At 36.7% G+C, this 21,731-nt stretch overlaps 1 protein-coding gene across 4 annotated transcripts; it reads right to left on the bottom strand.

The window, feature by feature from the left end:
• Positions 1 to 91: 91 nt before the first annotated feature.
• LOC106072152 (uncharacterized) lies at positions 92 to 21,484 on the bottom strand. Of its 4 annotated transcripts, none has more exons than XM_056033795.1 (12): positions 21,336 to 21,462; positions 18,219 to 18,313; positions 16,591 to 16,696; positions 15,226 to 15,366; positions 12,621 to 12,701; positions 10,562 to 10,666; positions 8,528 to 8,578; positions 7,117 to 7,197; positions 4,080 to 4,133; positions 3,003 to 3,065; positions 2,088 to 2,156; positions 92 to 787 (listed from the first exon to the last, which is right to left on the bottom strand). In XM_056033795.1, exons 2-12 carry the CDS (start codon positions 18,219 to 18,221, stop codon positions 711 to 713), a joined length of 831 nt encoding a protein of 276 aa, XP_055889770.1. In that variant the 5' UTR covers positions 18,222 to 18,313; positions 21,336 to 21,462; the 3' UTR covers positions 92 to 710. The 4 variants fall into 4 exon arrangements, with proteins under 4 accessions (XP_055889770.1, XP_055889769.1, XP_055889767.1 ...); XM_056033794.1 differs by having other exon boundaries at positions 95 to 787; positions 2,076 to 2,156; positions 21,431 to 21,484; XM_056033792.1 differs by having other exon boundaries at positions 95 to 787; positions 2,076 to 2,156; positions 21,336 to 21,472.
• Positions 21,485 to 21,731: the final 247 nt, after the last annotated feature.

Here is a 21,731-nt window from a genome sequence, read left to right as displayed (position 1 = left end):
AATCTTCTGAACTAAATATTTTTTTCACCTCTGCTTTAAATTAAAGAAAATATTGAACACACACTACAAAAGCACAATACAATTTAATTTCATTTGTAGATTCACAAAAGTACATACAATAAACGCATTCAAAAAATGAGCGACCAAGGTGGTTGTCATTTCCAGTTTATATAACCTCAGAACTAAAAGAAAATCTATTTGAAGTCCTATACAACTTCCGTTATCTATGTTATCGTATTAGAAGCTAATTACCTGTATTTGTTTTACTTGATGCGTAATTATGAGTGTCTTAGCGAATTCAATTAGCTCTAAATAACTTTGAGACCTTAACGCGTACGTTACGTGACAATGACGTTTCATCAAACAGGCCTACATAGACAGCCCAGAGCCTGCATTTATTCTCCTTTATAAGAGATTGATATCATCCTTTTGTCATCCTGTGGTGTCTTTTAGGTGGCTGGTAATCTCGTTCTGGTCTTAAGCAACTAATGACGTTTCTGACAAGCAGGCGGTGATGTTATCAACCTCAAAGGTCATCTAGTCACGTAACTCAATGTCCATATCAAAATCAAATCATTAAAAAAAAATTAGTACACGGCTCTCTGCAGTAGTCATAGTAAGAACAAAATTCTGAAGTATTGTTATTTATTATTTATTTTTTAGGCTTCCGATATGTGCATACAATGACACGATAATGACATGAATTAACCTTAAGATCCGTAGGAAGATGAGTAATACAACGAAGAAAGAGATGATGGAGTCTGACAATAGCCTGTTTCGTTTTTACCTGTGAAGTAAACAAAAAAAAAATATAAATAAATAATCACATGTAACAATTACACAAATATCCATCTCGTTATAACAGGCCATTGTGCATACAACTTTCAATTTGATTTCAAGTTAAGCAAGTAATTATTTCCAATGTCAATGTCTAATCAAATCATTAAATAGAAACAATTTGATAAAAACTTGTTCAGATTTGATTGTAAAAAATAAAGGCGGTTGGTATTAGTGCTGGCAACACAACACCCTTGGTCACAGAAACAGATGATCTTTACATCATCTGCCTCATAGATTGCAAGATCTGAAAGGGGTTCTTACCTTGACTGTATGTTGCACAGTAAAATAGCAATGTTATAATAATTGTAACGCAAATACTAGTTAATTTATTACATGTCATCAATATGTAGTGGACATTATCCCATGCATGGCAATCATGTAGTATTTTTTTAACTTCGAAATGTTTACAAAAAAAGGCAGTTTGGGAAGCACGTTGAACACTGAAAGTCCCATTGACTATTATAGCGTAGCAGGGCCGGTCCTACAGATCACGGGGCTCCATGTGAAACGAGTTGCCCAGTCTGTGTAGGGATAAGGATAATAAGTGAAAATTAAAGATTAGGTATTAGAAAATAGATTCATTTTTACATTTATTTATACTTTACTAAGTACTAATTAGTCACACTGTCAAATGAACTTTACGAGCCATCTACAGTAGTTGGTCGTTTTCTAACAAAAAGCCGATAAACATTCAGATCATGCCTTTTAGATTTACTATCGACTAGCAAAACATCGCTTTTCCTTTTTTTTAAGAGGTCGATATTTGATTGCCAAGGACTATTAAAGTAAATTAAGTATTTGAACTTCTTGTTTTATTATTATTACATTTTTATACTGATAATGTCACTGATAATGCCGTTTTTTTAATCACGAGTAGTATTGGCATTTTTCATAGTGATGGACACCCCGAAATGACAATTTTGACTTTTTAAGAAGATTTGAATGAGTTTTCTGAACATTTTTATAATTTATGGAGATTTTCATGACTTTTTCGTATATTTTGCAATTTCAGGAGAATACTAGGAACCCTTTAATAAATGATTTAGTTTTATAATTTACATCTATAATTCGCGCGGAGCCTAAGAAAGTGCGGCGACCATTGCGGCCGCATAGATTGCTTTGGCCTAAGACCGTCCCTGTAGCATAGCAGTCTAAGGCTAGAAGCCACATTTTATTAGTTCAATATATTCGTTAATCTGTTTTTGTATTTCTCTTGGATCAATACCGTCACTTACCTGTCTGTTTACCTTTAAAATTCCTTTTCCAGCAGCTGCAACAAGTGCCAGGTTGGACATTTACTTTTCCCGGTTCGTGATCTGGAATCAAGATTTGTCAGTGTTTAAAAAAAACTAAAAAAAAAAAAACTGTGAGATTTAGTGGAGATAATTAGTTCTTGTTTAAATAATCAAATAAGCTTCTGAAGAAGTCTTATTTTTTTTTTTTTTTTGCTTTAAACGATTAATCAAAAGTAAGACTGTCTGCTATAATTACATACAAAAACATCAGAAACACCAATTATGTGGATGGAATATTTCTATCCACAATCAGCCAATTATGTGTTAGGAGTCACAACAATATTATTACCTCCGACAGATTTTGTAAGAACATGACTCATTTATCTAAGGCTCAGGAATGCGACCGGAGGAGAAACCGTGATGCTGTTGCAAAACGGCTAAAACCTACGGGAGGCAACAGTTAGGGTTAATCAGTCCTACTTCGTTTAGTTTCAGCTTAAGAACTGGCTTGTTTAGAGACAGCAGATTCTGAGGAAAATCCATCTGCACATAGATAGTCTTTCGAAACAGAAGTGGCTTTAAAAAGTATAGTGAAGTTCCCCTTTCAGACCTAGTGATCTATGGGGCAGATGATGTAAAGGCCATCTGTTTCTGTGGCTCACAGTAAACCATGGTGTCAGGAGGACTTTACCACAACTAATGTCAGGTACCCATTAGAGCTGGGTAGAATCAGAGGCGCCCTAAGATCTCGAAAGTGAAAATCCCAGTCTATAGCAGGACTCGAACCCGGGACCTCGGTTCGGAAACCATGCGCTTAACACAACTCAGTCACTGCACCTCCTGTGGCTATCGTGTTATTATATAGATGACATTAAACAAAATGATTTCAAGTAGTAAAGGTAATGTAGAAGTTAATAAAGGAACCACCTATTCTCAAAAATGCTTGCGGTATTCCTGGAGGCTGTGGTTGTACTATCTCAACGCCTGGTACTGGAAAGTGAAAAGAATTTAAAAAAAAACTGTCATTTTTTGCAACAAGCATTAGAACTTAGAGAATTAGAGAATTTATGATAAAAAAAAATTACTTGCATTGTTTATTATTCAAATTTTAATAACTTTTATTTCATCTTATAATTAGAGAATTTAAAAATAGAAATTATCAGAATTAGTTGCTATAAATTTATACACCCTAAATATATTGAACAGAAACGTTGTGAAGGGCACGAGAGCTGCAGGTTGTTCTCAACTCATGCACGTGTAACAATAAGACCCCCAAGACTTAAAATAGCTCTTGTATAGCGCGTCTTTCCAACTAAAGCAAGTCAACACTGGTCCGATCTCTCCGAATTACTTCCATGCTGCTCTTGGTCGCTCAGTGATAGCCACACATTTCAATGTTTAAAGAAGGGGGGGGGGTTTGCTCTTTTTTTATCTTTTTTTTTTTTTTTTTTGTATTACTGCAATAAATTATCAGAATTTTAATCAATTCTGAACTTAACTTAAAGAAAAGCCTCTTTTAAGCTGCACAACTCATTTTTTTTTTTTTGGTCTTTCCAGGAAAACCTTTTACGTGTTGCTAATCTCTTACTAAAACAATGTCATTTGTCTACCCTTTAAAGCTACGCATGAGCAAACGTTTATCCTTTATTTTCATTCGTATCATAAAAGAATTTCCTGAATACAGTTTGGTCTCAATCTGTTTACTTTTTAAGTTACCCAACTCTGCCTTGATTTAAACCCAAGATGCCAATCAGGGGTCAAGGTCATGAATTGTTTTAAGGATATAATTAAACTTTTATTCTATTTAATGTGGACAAAATTGTATTTGTGTGACTAGACTAGACTAATGTAAATATCTAAAGTTACCCAACTCTGCTTGATTTAAACCATTGATGCCAATCAGGGGTCAAGGTCATGCTATGTTTGATGGATATAATTAAACTATTTTCTATTTAATGTAAACAAACTTATATTTGTGTAACTAGACTAGACTAATGTAAATACCTAAAGTTTCTTGTCTTGAATGCGTCGAAGATTTTCGCCTCTTATCATTATGACCTAACAAAAATACATAAAAATTTACTAAATTTACTATGTATATATATACATATATATATATATATATCATGGGCGTAGCCAGGGGGGGGTTCTTGGGGTTCAAACCCCCCCCGAAATGAAATCCACCCCCCCCCCGCAGAGGGGGGGACGGAATTAAGTGACTGATTTTTGCTTTCATTTTGTTTATTTTAGGTGAGATTTTAATACTAAATCATCACTTACCACAGCACAGCCGAGGCAGTTTTGAGTTAAAAACCCTCTACCAGGGGGGTTTGAGTTTAAATCCCCCTACCAGGGGGTTCTGAGATTTTAAAAACCCCTATCAGGGGGTTTTGAGATACAAATCCCTCTACCAGGGGGCTTTGAGTTTAAAACCCCCTACAGGGGGTTTTGAATTTTAAACCCCCTACCAGAGGTTTTTGCAGTTAAATCCCCCTCTTCTATAAAACAAAACAAAAAAAAAATGAAAACAACAATCCCCAAATTCCAACAGCACAGTTGAGGAAGATTTTGATTTTAAAACCCCATCCAAAATTTACGATAACCCCATCTTCAATATAAAAAAAGCTTATTACACACTCAAAATTCTATGAGCGTAGCCAAAGGGGTTTTGAGTTTAACCCCCCTCCCCCTTCCAGTTGGGGTTTGAAGCTAAAAAGTACCTCTTCAATATAAAAAAAGCAAATTACACACTATAAAATCTATGAGCGTAGCCAAAGGGGTTTTGAGTTTAAATCCCCCTCCTCCAGATGGCTTTTTCTTTAAAGTTTAAAACCCCTCCAGATAGTTTTGAGATTAAAATTCCCCTACAGAGCGTTTAGAGTTGAAAACCTCTCTCTTCAATATTATTTTAAAGCAAACTACAGTCACCAAATTCTATGATCGTAGCTAAATGGGGTTTTGAATTAAAAACAAAACAAAAAAAAACATTTTAGATTTTTTAGTTTAAAACCCCTCAACAGATGATTTGACGAAAAAACTTTGTTTTTCGATATAAAATCTAAAGCGAAATACAGGCATGTAATTCCAAGAGTGTAGTCAAGAAAGGTTACAAATTTCTACCAGTGGCTTGGGCTCCATTAATTAAGTGTGAATAGTCTTCTGCCGAAATTGAAAATCATTAAATGTGTCTCAACAAAGATGGCTAAGACAGATTTTAGGAGTCAGTCATAGAGATCGGGTCTAAATCAAAGAAATCATATGCCGAACTGGGAGTCGAATCCTTAGTAAGGTTGTGACAGAGCGTCGCGTGAGGTTTTGCGGGACATGTTTTCCGACAAAATGAATTACGCAAAATAAGAGTTGCGGAAACAGCTTGCCGGTTAATGCGCCTAACGGCGCGAGAGGGTTTAAAGTCAGTAAGAATAGCACATTAGGTTTTTGAATTAAAACTTTTTAATAGCAAAGTAATGCACTGTAGATACCTCAGAATATGCATTTTGTTGGCTTTCAATACCAGAAATAGTGTTCGGCGGCGCGGCTTCGCCCCGCGCTGGGGGAGCTCTGCGAACTCCCCCAGACCCCCTTGCTATCAAGGGCGGGGAGTCTACAATAAACAATAAACGTCTTCCGAAAGGGTCAAAATCTAATAAAGATTAATTATGTACACACACACACACACACATTTATATATATAATTTTTTTCGCTGGGGGGGGGGGGGGGGTCGGGGGGGGGGAAATCCCCCCCCCCCCAAAACCCTCCCCGAAAAAAATTCCTGGCTACGCCCATGATATATATATATATATATATATTATCATTTATACAATAATTTCTAATAAGAATGGTTACAATAATATAAATATAATAAAAAACATTATTTTAGTTATTATTTATAGGTGTAAAACTGGTTCCAATATTTCCAACCTAATTTAAAATTGAACTTTTCTTTTAAATTAACGTATCCTTCTTATTATTTTTAGATAAAAAATTAATAACTTTAACCAAATCTATAGGCATTCTTTGAACTGGATGTTAAGTCTCGTCCATTGCAAACTTACTCCAGCAAAGGGAGAATACAAAGAAAGCGAAACGTGACTAATAAAAGAAGAGTTATTTCCCTGTGAAACAGTTGACACTTATTCGTTCAAATGACCACAAAACGTCGGCGTGCCAAAGTTTAGCTGTGCTTCCAATAATTTAACATACTATTTATAATGTAACAAGATCTTGATCTAAAGTCTCAAAACATGTGATTTCATTTGCCGCATCTTTTACTAAAATTACAATATAGCCCACCTACATTTGTTATTATACGTAATAGATCGGGTATACCTCGTCAGATTGCTGATTGTGTCGGATTAGCAAGAGTTAACTGTATTTTTAACAACATTCTATCGCACACACAAAAAGGTGAACATACGAATAACATGCCGACGTGCAGGTTTATAAATCGCCACCAATTTGCAAAATCTAAAAGAAACCTGAGAACAACATGAATTGCATTCATTATTAGGCTCTTTAACTTGGAGAGTCACTAAAAGAAATATGGAAAAGCTCCAGACTTTTGTTAACAGATGCCTACGCTGGATATTAGGAATTAGGTGGCCAGAAAAGAAAAGATTTGTGGGAGAGAACTAGACAAAAGCCCATAGCCCAAGACATCACAAAACGGAAATGAAGCTGGATAGGACACATCCTGCGAAAACCAGCTACCAATGTTGCAAGGCAGGCACTTGACTGGAACCCACAAGGAAAGTGGGCAGACCCAAGCAAACCTGGAAGAGGTCAGTCATCAGTGAAGCTGAAGGATACTGGAATGACATGGGGGCAGATGAAGAAAGCTCCTTAGAAACGAGTTCGGTGGAGAGGTGTGGTTGCGGCCCTATGCTCTCCTGGGAGTGCACAGGATTAAGTAAGTAAGTCAGTTAAATCTATAACGGTTCTGTCGTGTCATGTTGATGTTCTCTAACAGATTCTACAATGTAATAAACGTGTAAGTGACCAGTGACAGAGAGGATTGACCAAACACAAGAAGATAATTACCATAGAATTGATCCTTATGTTTCTTTCTGTGACAATTACAACAGCCAGACGATTTGGATTTTTTTCGGCGACCTGTTCTCTCTGGTAAAAAATAAAAAAACAAATCTTATTTTACAATACCTCTATTCAACTTGTAACTTCGTAGAAACTTCTGTCTGGGTGGTTGGGGGTGGAACTTTGGTAACACGGATCTCGATATGACGATTTTCCTAGAAATCTAACAGTTGCTATATATCGTTGCGTAAAGAACTACTAGCTCTTTGGCCACACTTTGAAACATTTAGGAAGCCGAATTTTTTTATGTTTTTCTTTTTTTTTTTTTCATGTGCGTGTAGATAAGTCAAAGCTATAGCTGAAACGTATGTAATAATGTAAACATTTTTTTTAGTATTCGAAGAGTTAACTCAAGTGTTATAGTGAAGTAATAGTCGTGAGACTAACGTTTGATATTCAACATTGATGCATAAAGTGACATGTTACTTTTTTTATATAGATAGATAATAATGTGTTATAGTTCATGAATGCAAAATCCCGCCACCACATTTTAATTAACGTTTACACAATACAATAACGGGCAAGAACCATAATTGAAATTAACAAAAGTTATAATTTATAATGTTTCAAATACAAATCACAATTGATGTTAACAGGATACGGGCCCTGCTTAGTGTTACTGTCGGACCATAAGAAGTCCCTCTGTACTCTCCATAAGGCGTTCTCAAGGACCTTGTTTTTTGTAGTAAAGTCTTGCCACCGTATGTCCATGATGGAGCGCAAGCATCTTTGATGAAAGCTTCCAAGAAATCTTAGCTGCTTTGTGTATAGTATCCATGTCTCAGATCCGAATAAAAGGGTATAAAGAACCACAGCTTAATAGACGCAGCGATTTATTCCGCCAAACTGTGGCCTGTAAGCGTCTAAAGCGCTACTAGACCTGGCCAGACATCATCGACTACCCTTGAAAGCGATTTATTACTATTGTTCCTAGACATGTGAAGTGGTCTACCGCCAATACTTTGCCTTAACTTATGTCAAGTACCCATTAGAGCTGGGTGGACTCACAGGCTCCCTAAAGATCCTGATATACAAAATCCCAGTCTTCACCAGGATTCGAACCTGGGATCCTCGGTTTGGTAGTTAAGAGCTTTACCACTCAGCCACCGGACCATCTTTTGTGGTAGAGGGTACAAAAAATTGTTTAGATATACAAGATAACGTGTAAAAATGCTCTTAAAGGGTTAAACTGATTTCGCAATGACGTTATTTCGATCATAAAAGTCATCCAGGCAGTAATGGGTTAATGGTCATTTCATAACAATGAACACTCCACGTAAAACAAAATCTCACGATCAGACTAGGAATAGAATCAGAGAAATGTTATACTATTTGGTTCAAACAACGATGGCATTACCTGGTTTCGAGTAATCAGTTGATTGCACAGAAGGTGAAGGCTGTACAGCTTCTGGCAATGAAACAGAAAAAAAAAAAGTTTTAAAATGCTGTCTTCAAGTTCTTTCTTGCACAGGCACTTGTCCCCTGAGTGAATTAGTGAGATTTGCGAGAGATATCCTTAGTCGGGAGATATTCTTAGTTGGGAGATATTCTTAACTGGGAGATATTAATTCTTAGTCGGGAGATATTCTTAGCTGGGAGATATTCTTAGCCGTGAGATATTCTTAGCTGGGATATTTTCTTAGCTGGGAGATATAATTAACTGGGAGATATTCTTAGCCGGAAATATTCTTAGCTGGGAGATATTCTTAGCTGGGAGATATTCTCAGCTGGGAGATAATCTTAGCTGGGAGATATTCTCAGCCAAGACGAAACACGTTTACAGAAGTAATAACAAGGAAGCAGAAAAGAGTCAGCGACTTTTAAAAAGACCTAAAATCCTTGAGGGGGGGGGTGGCCGAGTGGTTAAGCGCTTGGCTTTCAAACCTGGGGTCGTGGATTTAAAAGTCGGTAAAGACTGGCATTTTGAAATTCGGGATTTTTAGGACCAACTTTAGCAGGGGAAAGTAAAGGCCGTTGATCGTTGTGGAGGCCACATGACACCTTGCTCGTTATACGTCAACCAAAGAAACAGATGACCTTAACATCATCTGCCCCATAGATCGACAGATCTGAAACTACAATCGTGAAGTGGCGAAGTGACTGAGTGGTAAGGCGCTTGGCTTCCAAACTAAGAGGTCCCAGGTTCGAATCTCAGTGAAGAATTTTAAGTTTCGGGATTTTAAGAACTCTCCTAAGAGCACCCAGGTCCCTGACTTTAGTTGGAAAGTAAAGGTGGTTGGTCGTTGTGAAATCTACATGAAACCCTCGTAGACCGTCATGTCAGCCATAGAAATGGATGATATTTACATTCTCTGCTCTAAAGATCGCGAGATCCGAAAGGAGTAGTTTACCTTTAAAAAGCTTGGCGCACCAGCTGGGAAGAGGCTGTGGAAATTATCTACGTGGAGAGAGCTTGCAACCCGAAGCGCCGTCGCGAGATGGCCAAGTAAGTGTACCCATGACGTTTACTTCTTCTAAACTTAAATACTTTTTTTAACAAGTTTGTTTCAGGTATGAGAATAATTCTTTCCAATTTACAATCCCAGATATGGCCACAATTAACAACACTTGAACTCAGCCATAAGCTGTCATAAATAACGTCTGTGAGCCTGCAGTGTCCCCCTGATTAACATTTGAGTATACATGTGTTTTTCTGTTTTACTGACCACATTCACTCCCGTCCAGCCTGATGACCTGGCTGTATTGTGTGTTTGTTTTGTGTGGATGTGTGAGTAACTCGTGCAGATACGAAGGTGAAGTGTGAACTGTAAAGATAGCTGTTTTGTTTGAAACAAGTTAGAAAGAAGTAATGAGAATTTAGGAGATAATTTGGATTATTTTTCAATGGACCTCATTCACCAATCGTAAACAAACAACATTTAGTCACGTGATCTTATTGATAAAACAATGTAAAAAAAACTGTCACGTGACAACCATCATGAATTAAACATGAGATCGTAAATTATACAGAAGAGATAGAGCGCCACGTGGCTAAATGTTGTTTGTTTACGATTGGTGAATGAGGTCCATTGCTTGAGTTAATTCTTTTCCTGGATTATGAACTCATTATGTCGGACAGGAATACTAAATTGATCTTCACATGAAGTCCTCTTTCTATAAACAGAGAGAGAGAGAGAGAGAGACAGAGAAAAAGAGGCGTCTGGAAAAATGGTGAGTTCCTTAAAACGAGACCAGTCGCCATAGGAGGTCTAAACACTGACTTGCAACGTCATAACATGTGGGCAGTGGAGACCAATAGCTCATTGCCATGTAACATGTCTGTAAGAGCAATCAGTCTAAACTGACCACAGGTCGCGACTTCGCTGGTCAGTGTTGAAGCCTTCTGAAACGACTGGTCGCGATTAGAACCCTAGACATAGTTGTAACCTACCGTGACTGACCGGTACTTCCTGAACAATGATCACGTCATTACCGTTCACAGGATTAATTGGTGTTAGAATTGGAAATGAGGTTCGGTCATTGACTACATCAGCGTCTGAAGTTAAGAAGAAAACAAGGAAGTGATACATTTGTAGGCTTGCAAACATTAGATTTTAGTACATTCCTCTTCAGTTTAACAATCTACCTCCACATTTAACACATACATAACTCGTAAATTAAATACACAGAACACACTTAAAATTCACATAATACGTATAAACACACAACACACATAAAAGCTAGTAATACACCTTGTCAGGGGCAGGTATGGCGAGAGTGATTGTGTTATTTCTTTGTACTATTTAAGTATGAAACAGTTATATCCCTTTGTTTATTTCTTCACTTCCCCCCTCACCCCTCCCAGGCATGAATGTGAACAGTATACACATAATGTTTTTGAATGGGAGTGTCCCTTGGTAGTCTTTTTAAGTTGTATTATGTTCCTGGACTGGTGTTTGTTTAAGTAATATTTATTGCGCATTATTGAGCTATATTGGTTATTAAAATATCATTGTTATATTCTTGGAGATCTAGAGTTGGAGTTGATGTGTATCTAGTGGCAACTGTTCTTATTTGAGTAACTAAGCAAGTATTAAGTAATTGTAATTGAGTATTGAAGAATTTAAGAATCAAGTAATATTTGTTCGTATACGTGAAAACCCTAGAGAGCCAAGTAAAGCAACTCAAGAGCAAAGCACATAAATATATAGAATTGAACCCTGACACACCTACACCTACATACTTTGCTACATCCAGCACAGACATACCCATTGGTGGTCGATTTAGATTATCTTTTCACCGTCTACGTCTGTCCTCTGCGGTAAAATGTCTTTTGGTCTCAAAATAATACATACAAACACATAACACACATATAGAATTGTCTTCGATTGAGAAGATTTAGATAGAGTACAGTATTTCAAATGAACACGCAAGCCCCTTTTCGACATGCATATTTTGCCATGCATGATGAAGACGAAGCCGTTGTTCACCAGAATACTATTTGGAATTTATTTTATTTACACACAAAAAAAGTTTACTTTATTTTTAAAGAGCAAAAATGTATTTAGTATGGACATAATTTAAAACAATTAATAAGTAGTTTTTCATATTATCGTGTGAATTGCAATGCTATCATAGCACCAATAGATCAGTAAGCTAAAGGACAATTTTTTTGGACATCATTTAAAACAACAATTAATAAGCAGTTGTTCATACTATCGTGTGAACTGCAGAGTTGCACTACAGAAATAGTACACTTAACTAAAGCAATTTTCTTTTACGGAAATGTTTTTTCTTGAGCATTTGAATTTGAGATGACCCTTTACAAAACAATAAGATCAATTAGATATTCAATATAAGACATCAGTTAGGCAAGGTTCACATCTAACTTCACATTCACTTTCACCTATCCTTTGGTCTGCTGGATCGCTGGGGCACCACATAAGATCTGTCAACCTTCTTTCTCCATTCTTCTCTGTCATTTGTCTTTGATAGAATTTAATTCTGATGTTCTTTCTGAAAATATTGAAACCTGCCTTTTTACCTGCCTGGGTGGACCACTTCGGGGGCCGATTTTGAGTTTGTGTTTCAACACAAACTGTCTTTGTAACCTTGTTATTAGTTAAGCTTACATCCTAATTACAATTATTAAGATAATGTAAAAGCCGATGTATTAATATTTTCTACTACAACTTTCACACATTCACATAAACAGTTAATCGCTCACAGCACCTTTTTTTTTCCGAAAATATGTCATTGATTTATTACCATTATTTACTATCTTAAGCTATGTTTTTGTTTTATTTTTTATGTAGCTTTAGAATTCAGAAAATTCCAGAAAATGTTTGCAAAATAATCGTGTGTGAATTGAATTGTGAGTAAGTCAGAGGTCATTATTAGCTGCCAGTCTCCATTGGTTGTTATATAAATCTGGTTATAGTGTTATTCAGGCCTTGTTTAACTGTAGGGGAAAATACATTGGGACGCTTAACTTCACCATTAACAATTACCGTTCACTATATCCCTGGATTTCTTTCTGCAACAAAAGTGGCAACACAAAGATCTGGATTTTCTTCTGCGAACTTTTTTCTCTGGTTGAAATAAACAAACAAACAAAAGCTTACTTACTACATCATTTGAATACATTTATAAAAAAAAAAAATTGTAAATAAATTCAGAGCAAAACATATAACAAATTGCATAATACTGACTGATGGAGTACTGAAAACTTTTTGACCTATTGATCTGTTTAAAATAATCCTCTCTACTAATTTCGTTCCAGGCCTTATAATGCAGTAAAAGAATTTTTTTATCAAACTTTAAAACTTAGCAAGTTTGTTTATTAAACACAATAAAATATTCTTTAAAATATTGCCTATTGAGGCCAAAAATAGAATAAGCTTGTGTCACAGTTTGTTTTGTTGGGTAGTGTTCTCAAGTTGTGCGAGTCTAAGGTGACTGTAATTCTCTATTTAAACACACTCAAGAAACACAGTGTAGATTATCATTTTCTTGATTTTCAAATTTTCAATGGCAACGTTTAATCTTTTGCATCAGAACCAGACAAAACAGAATGAAACAGCACATGTTCGGGAAGCTAAAAATTGGAACTAGCAAAATCTGCCTTTGTGAAGTGTCACCAAATAATTGAAAAAATGCTGAGCAAGACGCTGGCCCCAAAACAACCCCTATAGAAAGAAAGCTATATGGAGAGCTCCCTGATTTGAAAACCACTGCGCAGTTCATCTCATATATTGGTCTAGTCATCTGAATGATCATACATAATAATGAGAACAAAGAAGGAGACCTTTAAAGGTACAGAGGTCGTTGATTTAAAGATACAAAAGCCAACTTAGAAATGTCTACGTGGTTTGGACATAAAAGTCTACATGTATTTACGTATAAATGTAATGGCTGTTCCTACTTAGGTTTATGTAGTGCTGTAACTGAGTATCTGATCTTTACCTTTGTCTCTGGATTTAACGTGTGGGTGAGTGAATCGAAATGGAAGATACCTGGCTCCTGATTTCACCGAAATTTAAAGAGTTGGAGGGACAGAGACAGTGTTGTCTATAGGAATGTAATTACTTTGGGATTCCCGTGAGAAACGTCCCACGCGAAACCTCCCATGAGAAACGTCCCACGTGAAACGTCCCATGAGAAACGTTCCATGAGAAAGTCCAATGAGAAACGTCCCAAGAGATGGGATGGGGCAGCACACATTTGTATTTCAACGGTATTCGATACTTGGTTTTGCAAAACAAATTTAGGCTGAAATTGACTGTTGACAAAGCGAGTTTTAATCTGGTGCCATCTGTTCCGTTGCTGAATAAATTTCATTCTGAATTGCTAATTTCAAATAGTTTGTTAAGGCAGGAAGGCAGTCACTTCAAGTTTAGTTGTTACTGAGTACAAGGCTGTGCAAACGTAGCAACCCAATATGGTCAGAATGATTGCTGAATTTTCATAGTTAGATTATACTTTTGAAGGTTCAAGTGAATAAAGCGAATACATTTTGTCGTTTTGCTTGTTTCTTTGTACATTTAGTCCTATTTAGTAGACACAAGATCTAAACTTTAATAAATTTAATGAATTGATTTGAACTGGATTCCATATTAATATTATAATGGGATCCCATGGGAAGGAATGGTAAAGACATAAATTACCATGGGATGGGATAGAAAAAGATGTCCAATGGACAACCCTGGACCAAGAGATAGTCAAACAAAGATTATAACAAGAAAGATCTAAAAAAAAATTCCTTTAAAAAACAATGCTTATATATTGTGTCATTGTATCAATTTGATCAGGCATTTTATTAATGTTTTTATAGATGTAGACCGACAACAATAAATCTGTGCGATTAGAAATATTTTTACCAATTGTTTTTGTTTAGCGCTATTTCAAGCTTTCACTTTTCTCAATGCGCAATGATCTTATCATATCAGTTGGGAAAATGGTGAGGAGGGGGGGGGGGAAGAAAGGGATATCTGGGTGGATTTTTCCGTAATTGGTTTTTAAAAGCATTTACCAAAACAAAAAAAAAAAGGGGGGGGGGTTAGAAATGACCTGAATTTGAACTCGTGGCTCACGCCTTCATGGACCGATGTGCTAACCACTCTGCTAGTGAAGTACACATGACCAGAGAAGACTGTATAGTTATAAATTGTTTATTACAATGTTTAGCGGCGACCTGTAAAGGGGACTAATTAAACTTATACCATCACTTCACCCAAGTAAAATTTCTTTCCCTTTTTCAACAAAGTAGTTATTAACCAAATAGTTAATTAACGAACTGGTTAATTTTCATTGATGTATTGTTGTGTTGTCAGGTAAAAAAAATTAAAAGTTATCGGTCACGTGGCCAGCAGAACGACCAACCGCCTTTACTTTTCCCCAACTAAAGTCAGATACCCATTACAGTTGAGTGAACTCAGAGCGTCCCAGGATCACAGGTTCGGAAGCCAAGCGCTTAACCACTCAGCCACCGCGCCCCTGTCGTCTGCCCTAAAGATCGCAAGGTCTGAAAGGGAAAGTTGACCGTTTTTTTTCCTTATTTAAAATAAACGCACAAGTCTTTTTGTTATAAAGAGATTGGCAGAGAAAGCTACTTACCGTTAGTTCTGTTGTCGGACTCTCTGTTCCTACCTAAACCACAACAATTGAACAAGGGAAGCAACTTTTTCTTTCTCCTAGACCTAGTTTCGGTTTCACTTTTTATTGCTGTCGGTTGATTATCTTGATACGATAGGGTGGCTAGATCGGGAAAACCCGAAACAAACTAATCAATTGTCATGCATGTGTAAATACTGGTTCAACTTATAAATGCAGTATACCTTTGAAAACAAGATTACAAAGACAGTTTGTGTGGAAACACAAACTCAAGATCGGCCTCCGAAGTGGTCCGCCGAGAGTCTTCACCAAGATTCGAAGACTTCTACCCCTCAGCCACAGGATCTCCATATATTCATTTAGCGTACACGTATATTTTTTTTTTAAATAATAATTATTCACCTTATGCAAACATTATAAATATATGTAGATGGGGGCTCTATTTTGTCCTTTATAGTCTATCATGTGTATATGTCAAAACTGCGTGCTATAAAAGTAGTTCGTTATTTTTTAAACTTATAGGACCTAAATAAAACGAAGTTCGTATCAAATAATAAAAAAAACAACAACAACATTTGAATCAGTATTCTATTCAATGAGTTAGTTGATAAATGGAAAATATATTTTATAATGATCCATTGACACTTTTAGCATTGTGACTTTAGATGCAAATGTGCGAATCTGTGAAAGAAGCTTGAGTTATTAATGAAGAAGTCCATGACTTTTTAAAAAGGTTACCTCCCCTGAAGTTTTTCATTGAAAAGTGGTGTAATTGTTTGAAAAATCTGCTTGCATAGATATTTAAAAAAAAATAAATGATTCACTTTCGGAAAAGAAAAAAAGAAGCCGTTGCATCAGAATTTTGAATGATCTAAAATATCATGATGTCCTATTTCCATTTTCTATTCTAGTTTGTGAGATCTAAACGGGAAGGATGGATAGACAGACTGACGGAAGTACGGACGTACGGACGGACACACAAACCACACAAAACTAATAGCGTCTTTTCCCCTTTCGGGGGCCGCTAAAAAAGAATACTGCTAAAAACGTATGCACTGTATAATCTTGTTACTTTAATAATAGCACAGTGTTTATATGGAACGCTAGATCATCAACAGAAGTTAGTACAAATAAGAGTCTCCTGGGGCCCAACAGAATTGAACAGAAGGGCCACTTCACGCCCTTACCCCATATGTCTACAAAATTGTTCGACCATAACTTAATGAGCATGCTTTTGTGTGATATGCTAAAGGACCTAAACAAAAGCCTTTTTTTTTAATGTCGCCGATGTCATATTCCTTGATGTTTTTCTAACATATATAGATTAAGAATGCTTAGAAATAAGAATGACCACAGACAACCACCTACTTGCACTGTTGCTCAAAGATGAACCACTGCTAGCGTCACCGTTTGACCCCTGCCCACTTGCATTGTCTTGTTCATTGATCTGAGTCACACTAAAGGACTTCTGTGTCTGTAAGAAAGACGATTCATTTAATAGTCGGCCTGTAAATAACAACAATGTAATTTTATACAGTAAAGTTACTTTCTAACATTCAGACTAGTGTTGAAAAACTACGTCCAATGGGTCAGATCTGGCCCGTGAAGCAGTGCTATGCGGTCCCTTCCAAACTTCGGCCGACATTGATTATGTATTTACAAACAAAAAGTAGAAACCAGTCTGATCTGTGCCGCAATGACGACCTTAAAGATGTTTTTATAGTCATATTCAGTTTAATGATGTGGGGAGAAAAATGAAAATCAAATGTGTGGACACTAATATATAATGTTATATATATAACAGAAGGTCGCCTGATGCCCTCAATCGAAGAAATGCCAGTGGAAGTGAAATAATTTCCCAGTTTACAGGACGAGAGAAAGTTTTAAGCTTAAACTTGCCAACTTTGCTGAAATGTGCTCACAAGAAACAAAAAAAAAATGATAGCACTCATAGGTCATCCAACCTGTCTAATTACTCTAATACATACACTGATTACAGGTTTTCAGCACTTAACTTAAGTAAGCAATATGTATATAAGAAAAGTCTAGACTTAGTGTCAAAACACCTTCCTGTACCTAAAGCATACATTGTCGCTAAATCGGTGCCGCGTCGGATTAATGAGTGTATCGAATTAAATAGTGTCGGACAATCAAGGTGGTTCGACAATGTATATATTCCTACAATGCTTACAGATTTTCCAAAATGCAATAATTGTTTTCCATAAACTTATAAACTTTGAACTTGGGGTGGTGTCGGATCATCAAAAACGTCGGATTATCAACAGTTAGCTGTACTTTAGAGAATTTAGCGTAGATGTCAGGAATATATGCCCCTGTCTACGATTTCAAACTAATTTTAAATGTGTGCCCTCCTAATTAACACTGTCATCATACTAACAGCAAGTTATGCAGGCGAGACATTAAAATCATCTGACATAATTGGGGCGTCGCCTGTGGTTTGCGGGGCGTGTCCTCCGACAGAATGAACTACGCATACCAAAAGTTGCCATTATTATTATTTTAGCTTTTATATAGCGCTACTTTCATGCTTCTAGCATGCTCAGAGCGCTTTGGTCCAATCTCATTTGTGGACCAGTGGGGGGGGGTATCTTGGAGTTGGTTTTCCGTGCTTCCTTTAGGCGCTCTGTAAACGCAACTCTGCCCGAGTCGGGTGTCGAACCTCGATCCCCCTTCTAGGTAGCCAAGCCAAGCGCACTGAACCTCTCGATCACGCTTCCCGCCATGACAAGAAGGCCAATACAAGGAAAGCGCAAACAGGGACAGTTGCATGCAGGACCTTAGAACGGTGGAAACCAGGTGGCAAGATGCTTTAGATATTGCTAGTGACAGATCTTTGTGGAGACAGCATGCCGCCCCATTGCGCCGAGTGTCTAAGCAAGTAATGTGCACTCCCGGTAGATTTAATTCTAGAGACACTATACTTATTAAGGAAAAAACTTTTTGATGATGTCAATTTAGCAGGAAATGTTACTTACCATCAGACAATGTGAAGCTCTTGTTCAATCATGAGTCTTGATTAAATAGACCTCAGAGTTTCGTATCATCTTTTTTCAAAGACTAATTTGCTTTACTGCATAAGAACCAATAAAAAAAAATGAAAATAGTTCAAGCCGAATCAAGACTTGGAAATAGATTTTGGAAAGGTCTGCGTGTATATCCTCTAGTCTCGTTACACCAGCGGTTCTCGACCCTTTATGCTTGGCGACCCCTATTTACAATCCCCCACTCTGCCGCGACCCCCCCCTCACACACACACACACACAGCAAAAGAAGAATAGACAACGACAATCCATATTTTCGATGGTCTTAGGCGACCCCTGGCAAATTGTCAATCGACCCCCAAGGGGGTCGCGGCCCATGTGCTCTGTACCCCTGCGTTACACGAAGATGAGGAAAATAAAAGAATCACTGTAACACAATTATGGTAGATCATGAAACGGTTAACAAATTGGAACAGTGGTCTTTTTAGCATTATCTTTATACTTTATTTTATAAATCTGGGTTCGAATCTTAGTGAAGACTGGGATATCGAATTGCGAAATTTTCAGAGCGCTCCTGAGTCCACCTAGCTCCAATGGATTGGGGAAAGGAAAGACGGTTGGTCGTTGTGCTGGTCACGATACCCTGCTAGTTAACCATTGGCCAAAGAAACAGAAGACCGTAACATCATTTGCCCTGTAGATCGCAATGTCTGAAATGTGAACTTACAAGTTTGAAGATTAAAGATTCATTATAGTGCAGATATTGTCCACTATACATTTTTGCGTGTATACTCATATATTATGTGTATGTTTTACATGTTTATAATGTTTCTAAAAAAAACTAAACAAATAAGGTAACGAATCACTATATCAGTGGTACAAAATAGTATTTTAAACATAGAATAACTGGTCACTTCATCCCCGGTCATTTCATCCCCTGATATTTTCATCTTCTGATCATTTTTATCTAACAAATTGTAATTTTAAAAATTATGAAATGAGCAATATTTAATGTATTCATTTTTTATTTAAATAACAAAATTGTAACAGGTTAATGTTTAAAAGGAATTAAAGCAAAACTTATACAGGCGACATCATATCCCGAGGATGGGTGAACTCCGCCTTTATGAGAAAAAAATAAAACCTTATTTCAAGGCTAAAAATGACGTGCCCATTTTCAAGAAAGAGCGATTGAAAAATAAAATAAAGTGAAACATGGTCGTACTTGCACCACACCTTGGACTTTGATGATAAGTTATCAGCGGCATGATCATAATTATTCTAATGATTTTTTACTACTTCCACTAAACTTGGCCTTCGATCCGGATAATATTATGATATTACAACCCCACATCCAATAGAAGCGCTATAGCTAAGTACACACCCAGATTTACAATATACTATAAGATTTCTCATTAAGAAAACAAAGTGGAAGAGGAAACACTATAAACGCATTAGTAACAAGTCATAAAATGTCAACAAGCATTCTACAGAATCATTTTTATATATAAAATATTTAATTGGGGATGAAATGACCGGGGATGAAGTGACCGGGGGATGAAGTGACCAGGGGATGAAGTGACCAGGGGATGAAATGACCGGGGATGAAGTGACCGGGGATGAAGTGACCGGGGATGAAATGACCGGGGATGAAGTGACCGGGGATTAAGTGACCGGGGATGAAATGACCGGTCACCCTTAAAACACAAGCAGTTGTTTAGTAAGAATATCAAATAGTTTAGATCTCAAAAGATTTAAACTATTTCCCCCTTTATGTGTAACATTGAATGTATGCCCTGTTTAAACCTCTTTAGTGTACACTCTCATGCATTAAAAGAATCGTTGTCAATCAACCTTGCCCGGTCCGACTCAAGAAATGTCATTTTTTAAAGCTTTTAATTCAGTTAAAATAACGAAAGTGTAGCCTTTAAATAATTCTTTAAGAATGAGCACTGGAGCCTAAAATTAAAGAGCAACGTAGGTCGTGAGTTGTAGAGCATCTCTATTTTGTGAATCAAATCAGAAATTATAATCTTGTTAAGCTTGTTCGTTTCTTTCCAGAAAAGTTTTTGATTTTGTAGACATCCTGAAAACTGTAATCATGTTGTTATACTTCGGTTTTTAGTTCAGCTATGACAAAGAAAAAGAAAATTTTTGTTTAGATAATAGGATGACATTATATGATAATACACAGCATTAATGTTGTTTCTCTCACAGCTTATTGTGTGTCTCGAATTGACTTATACTTATGAGTCATCATTCAATTCAATGTGAACATTAACATAAATGTTTTGTCTGGTTTTCTCATTTACCTTCTCTATAGGACACAGGTAGACATAGATTGATTGTGTTTTTTATTAACATAGTTGTTGACCATCTCAGTGGATCATCTCGTAATGAGACCAGAGCCTTCGCAATGCTTATGGTCGTTAAAGATCCCACCCCTTCTCTTATCAAAACAGCTTTTGGGTCCAAAGGAACAATTCGTTTTGATTCAGCTGCGTCGCTTGTTCTGCATGAGTGTAGCACTGTCTGCTGTACGCTGCCCAGGGGTTCTCACAGTTGTCTGCCGAGTTCTTTATCATCTCTGGGTTTAACGGCAAGGCAGCGGAGTTTTTTGGTCTTTGTTGTGTATGTAATATGAAATGTCAAATAAACTATGTAAAATTAACACTGGTTGCATTTAGAACACTTGTTAGATCTATATGGTTTAGATTTAGATCTAGATAGAGACTTAAGACTAGATAAGTAGATTATATTCATATTTTCAATTAGATTCAATCTAGATCTAGATCTATTAAATTTTAGCGCTACTTTCATGCTTATAACATGCTCAGAGCGCTTTGGTCCAATCTCATTTGTGGACCAGTGGGGGAAGGGGGAATGTAGGAGTTGGTTTTCCGTGCTGCCTTTAGGCGCTCAGTAAACAAAACTCCGCTCGAGTTGAGTGTCGAACTTGGAGCCCCTTTAATAGGTAGCCAAGTCAAGCTATGTTCAAGCATACTTTAATACTTAGCCTTTTCACCACGGATCCCACATTTCAGATGATTGCTTAAAAGGGAAATCATCTTTTATTATGTTTACTAATGAACTTTTTAAAAACTACTTTACGTGATCATGCAAAGAATATTTCTAGAATCATGAAATCTAGATCAGGATTCCCATATAATGAGATTTTGTTTCAACCAAAAATAGAAAAAAGTTACTTTTGCATTTTTAATTTAGATTAGGTCTTCAACACTTTTTACATTTCCGTTTATTTCATTCTTTAGGGTGTGTTCGAAATAAAATGAAACAATTGCACACCACACAACTATGTCGAATTTGTTTTCAACCCTGTTGAATTAATTGATAGTTACGTTATAGCATTATATTAAACCAGGCAGCCATCCGTAGTGACCAGTGAATACTTGTTCTCCCCCCTCTTGTTTTTACGTGGGGTGACTAGCCTCAGAAATAAGAGAGTGATCTTTCCTTTACTTCTTCTTGTCGTCCAAACTCTTGAGC

Source organism: Biomphalaria glabrata, chromosome 6 (assembly GCF_947242115.1).
Source record: "Biomphalaria glabrata chromosome 6, xgBioGlab47.1, whole genome shotgun sequence".
Classification (NCBI taxonomy): Eukaryota; Metazoa; Mollusca; class Gastropoda; family Planorbidae; genus Biomphalaria; species Biomphalaria glabrata.
This window is presented reverse-complemented; position numbering and strand designations above follow the sequence as displayed.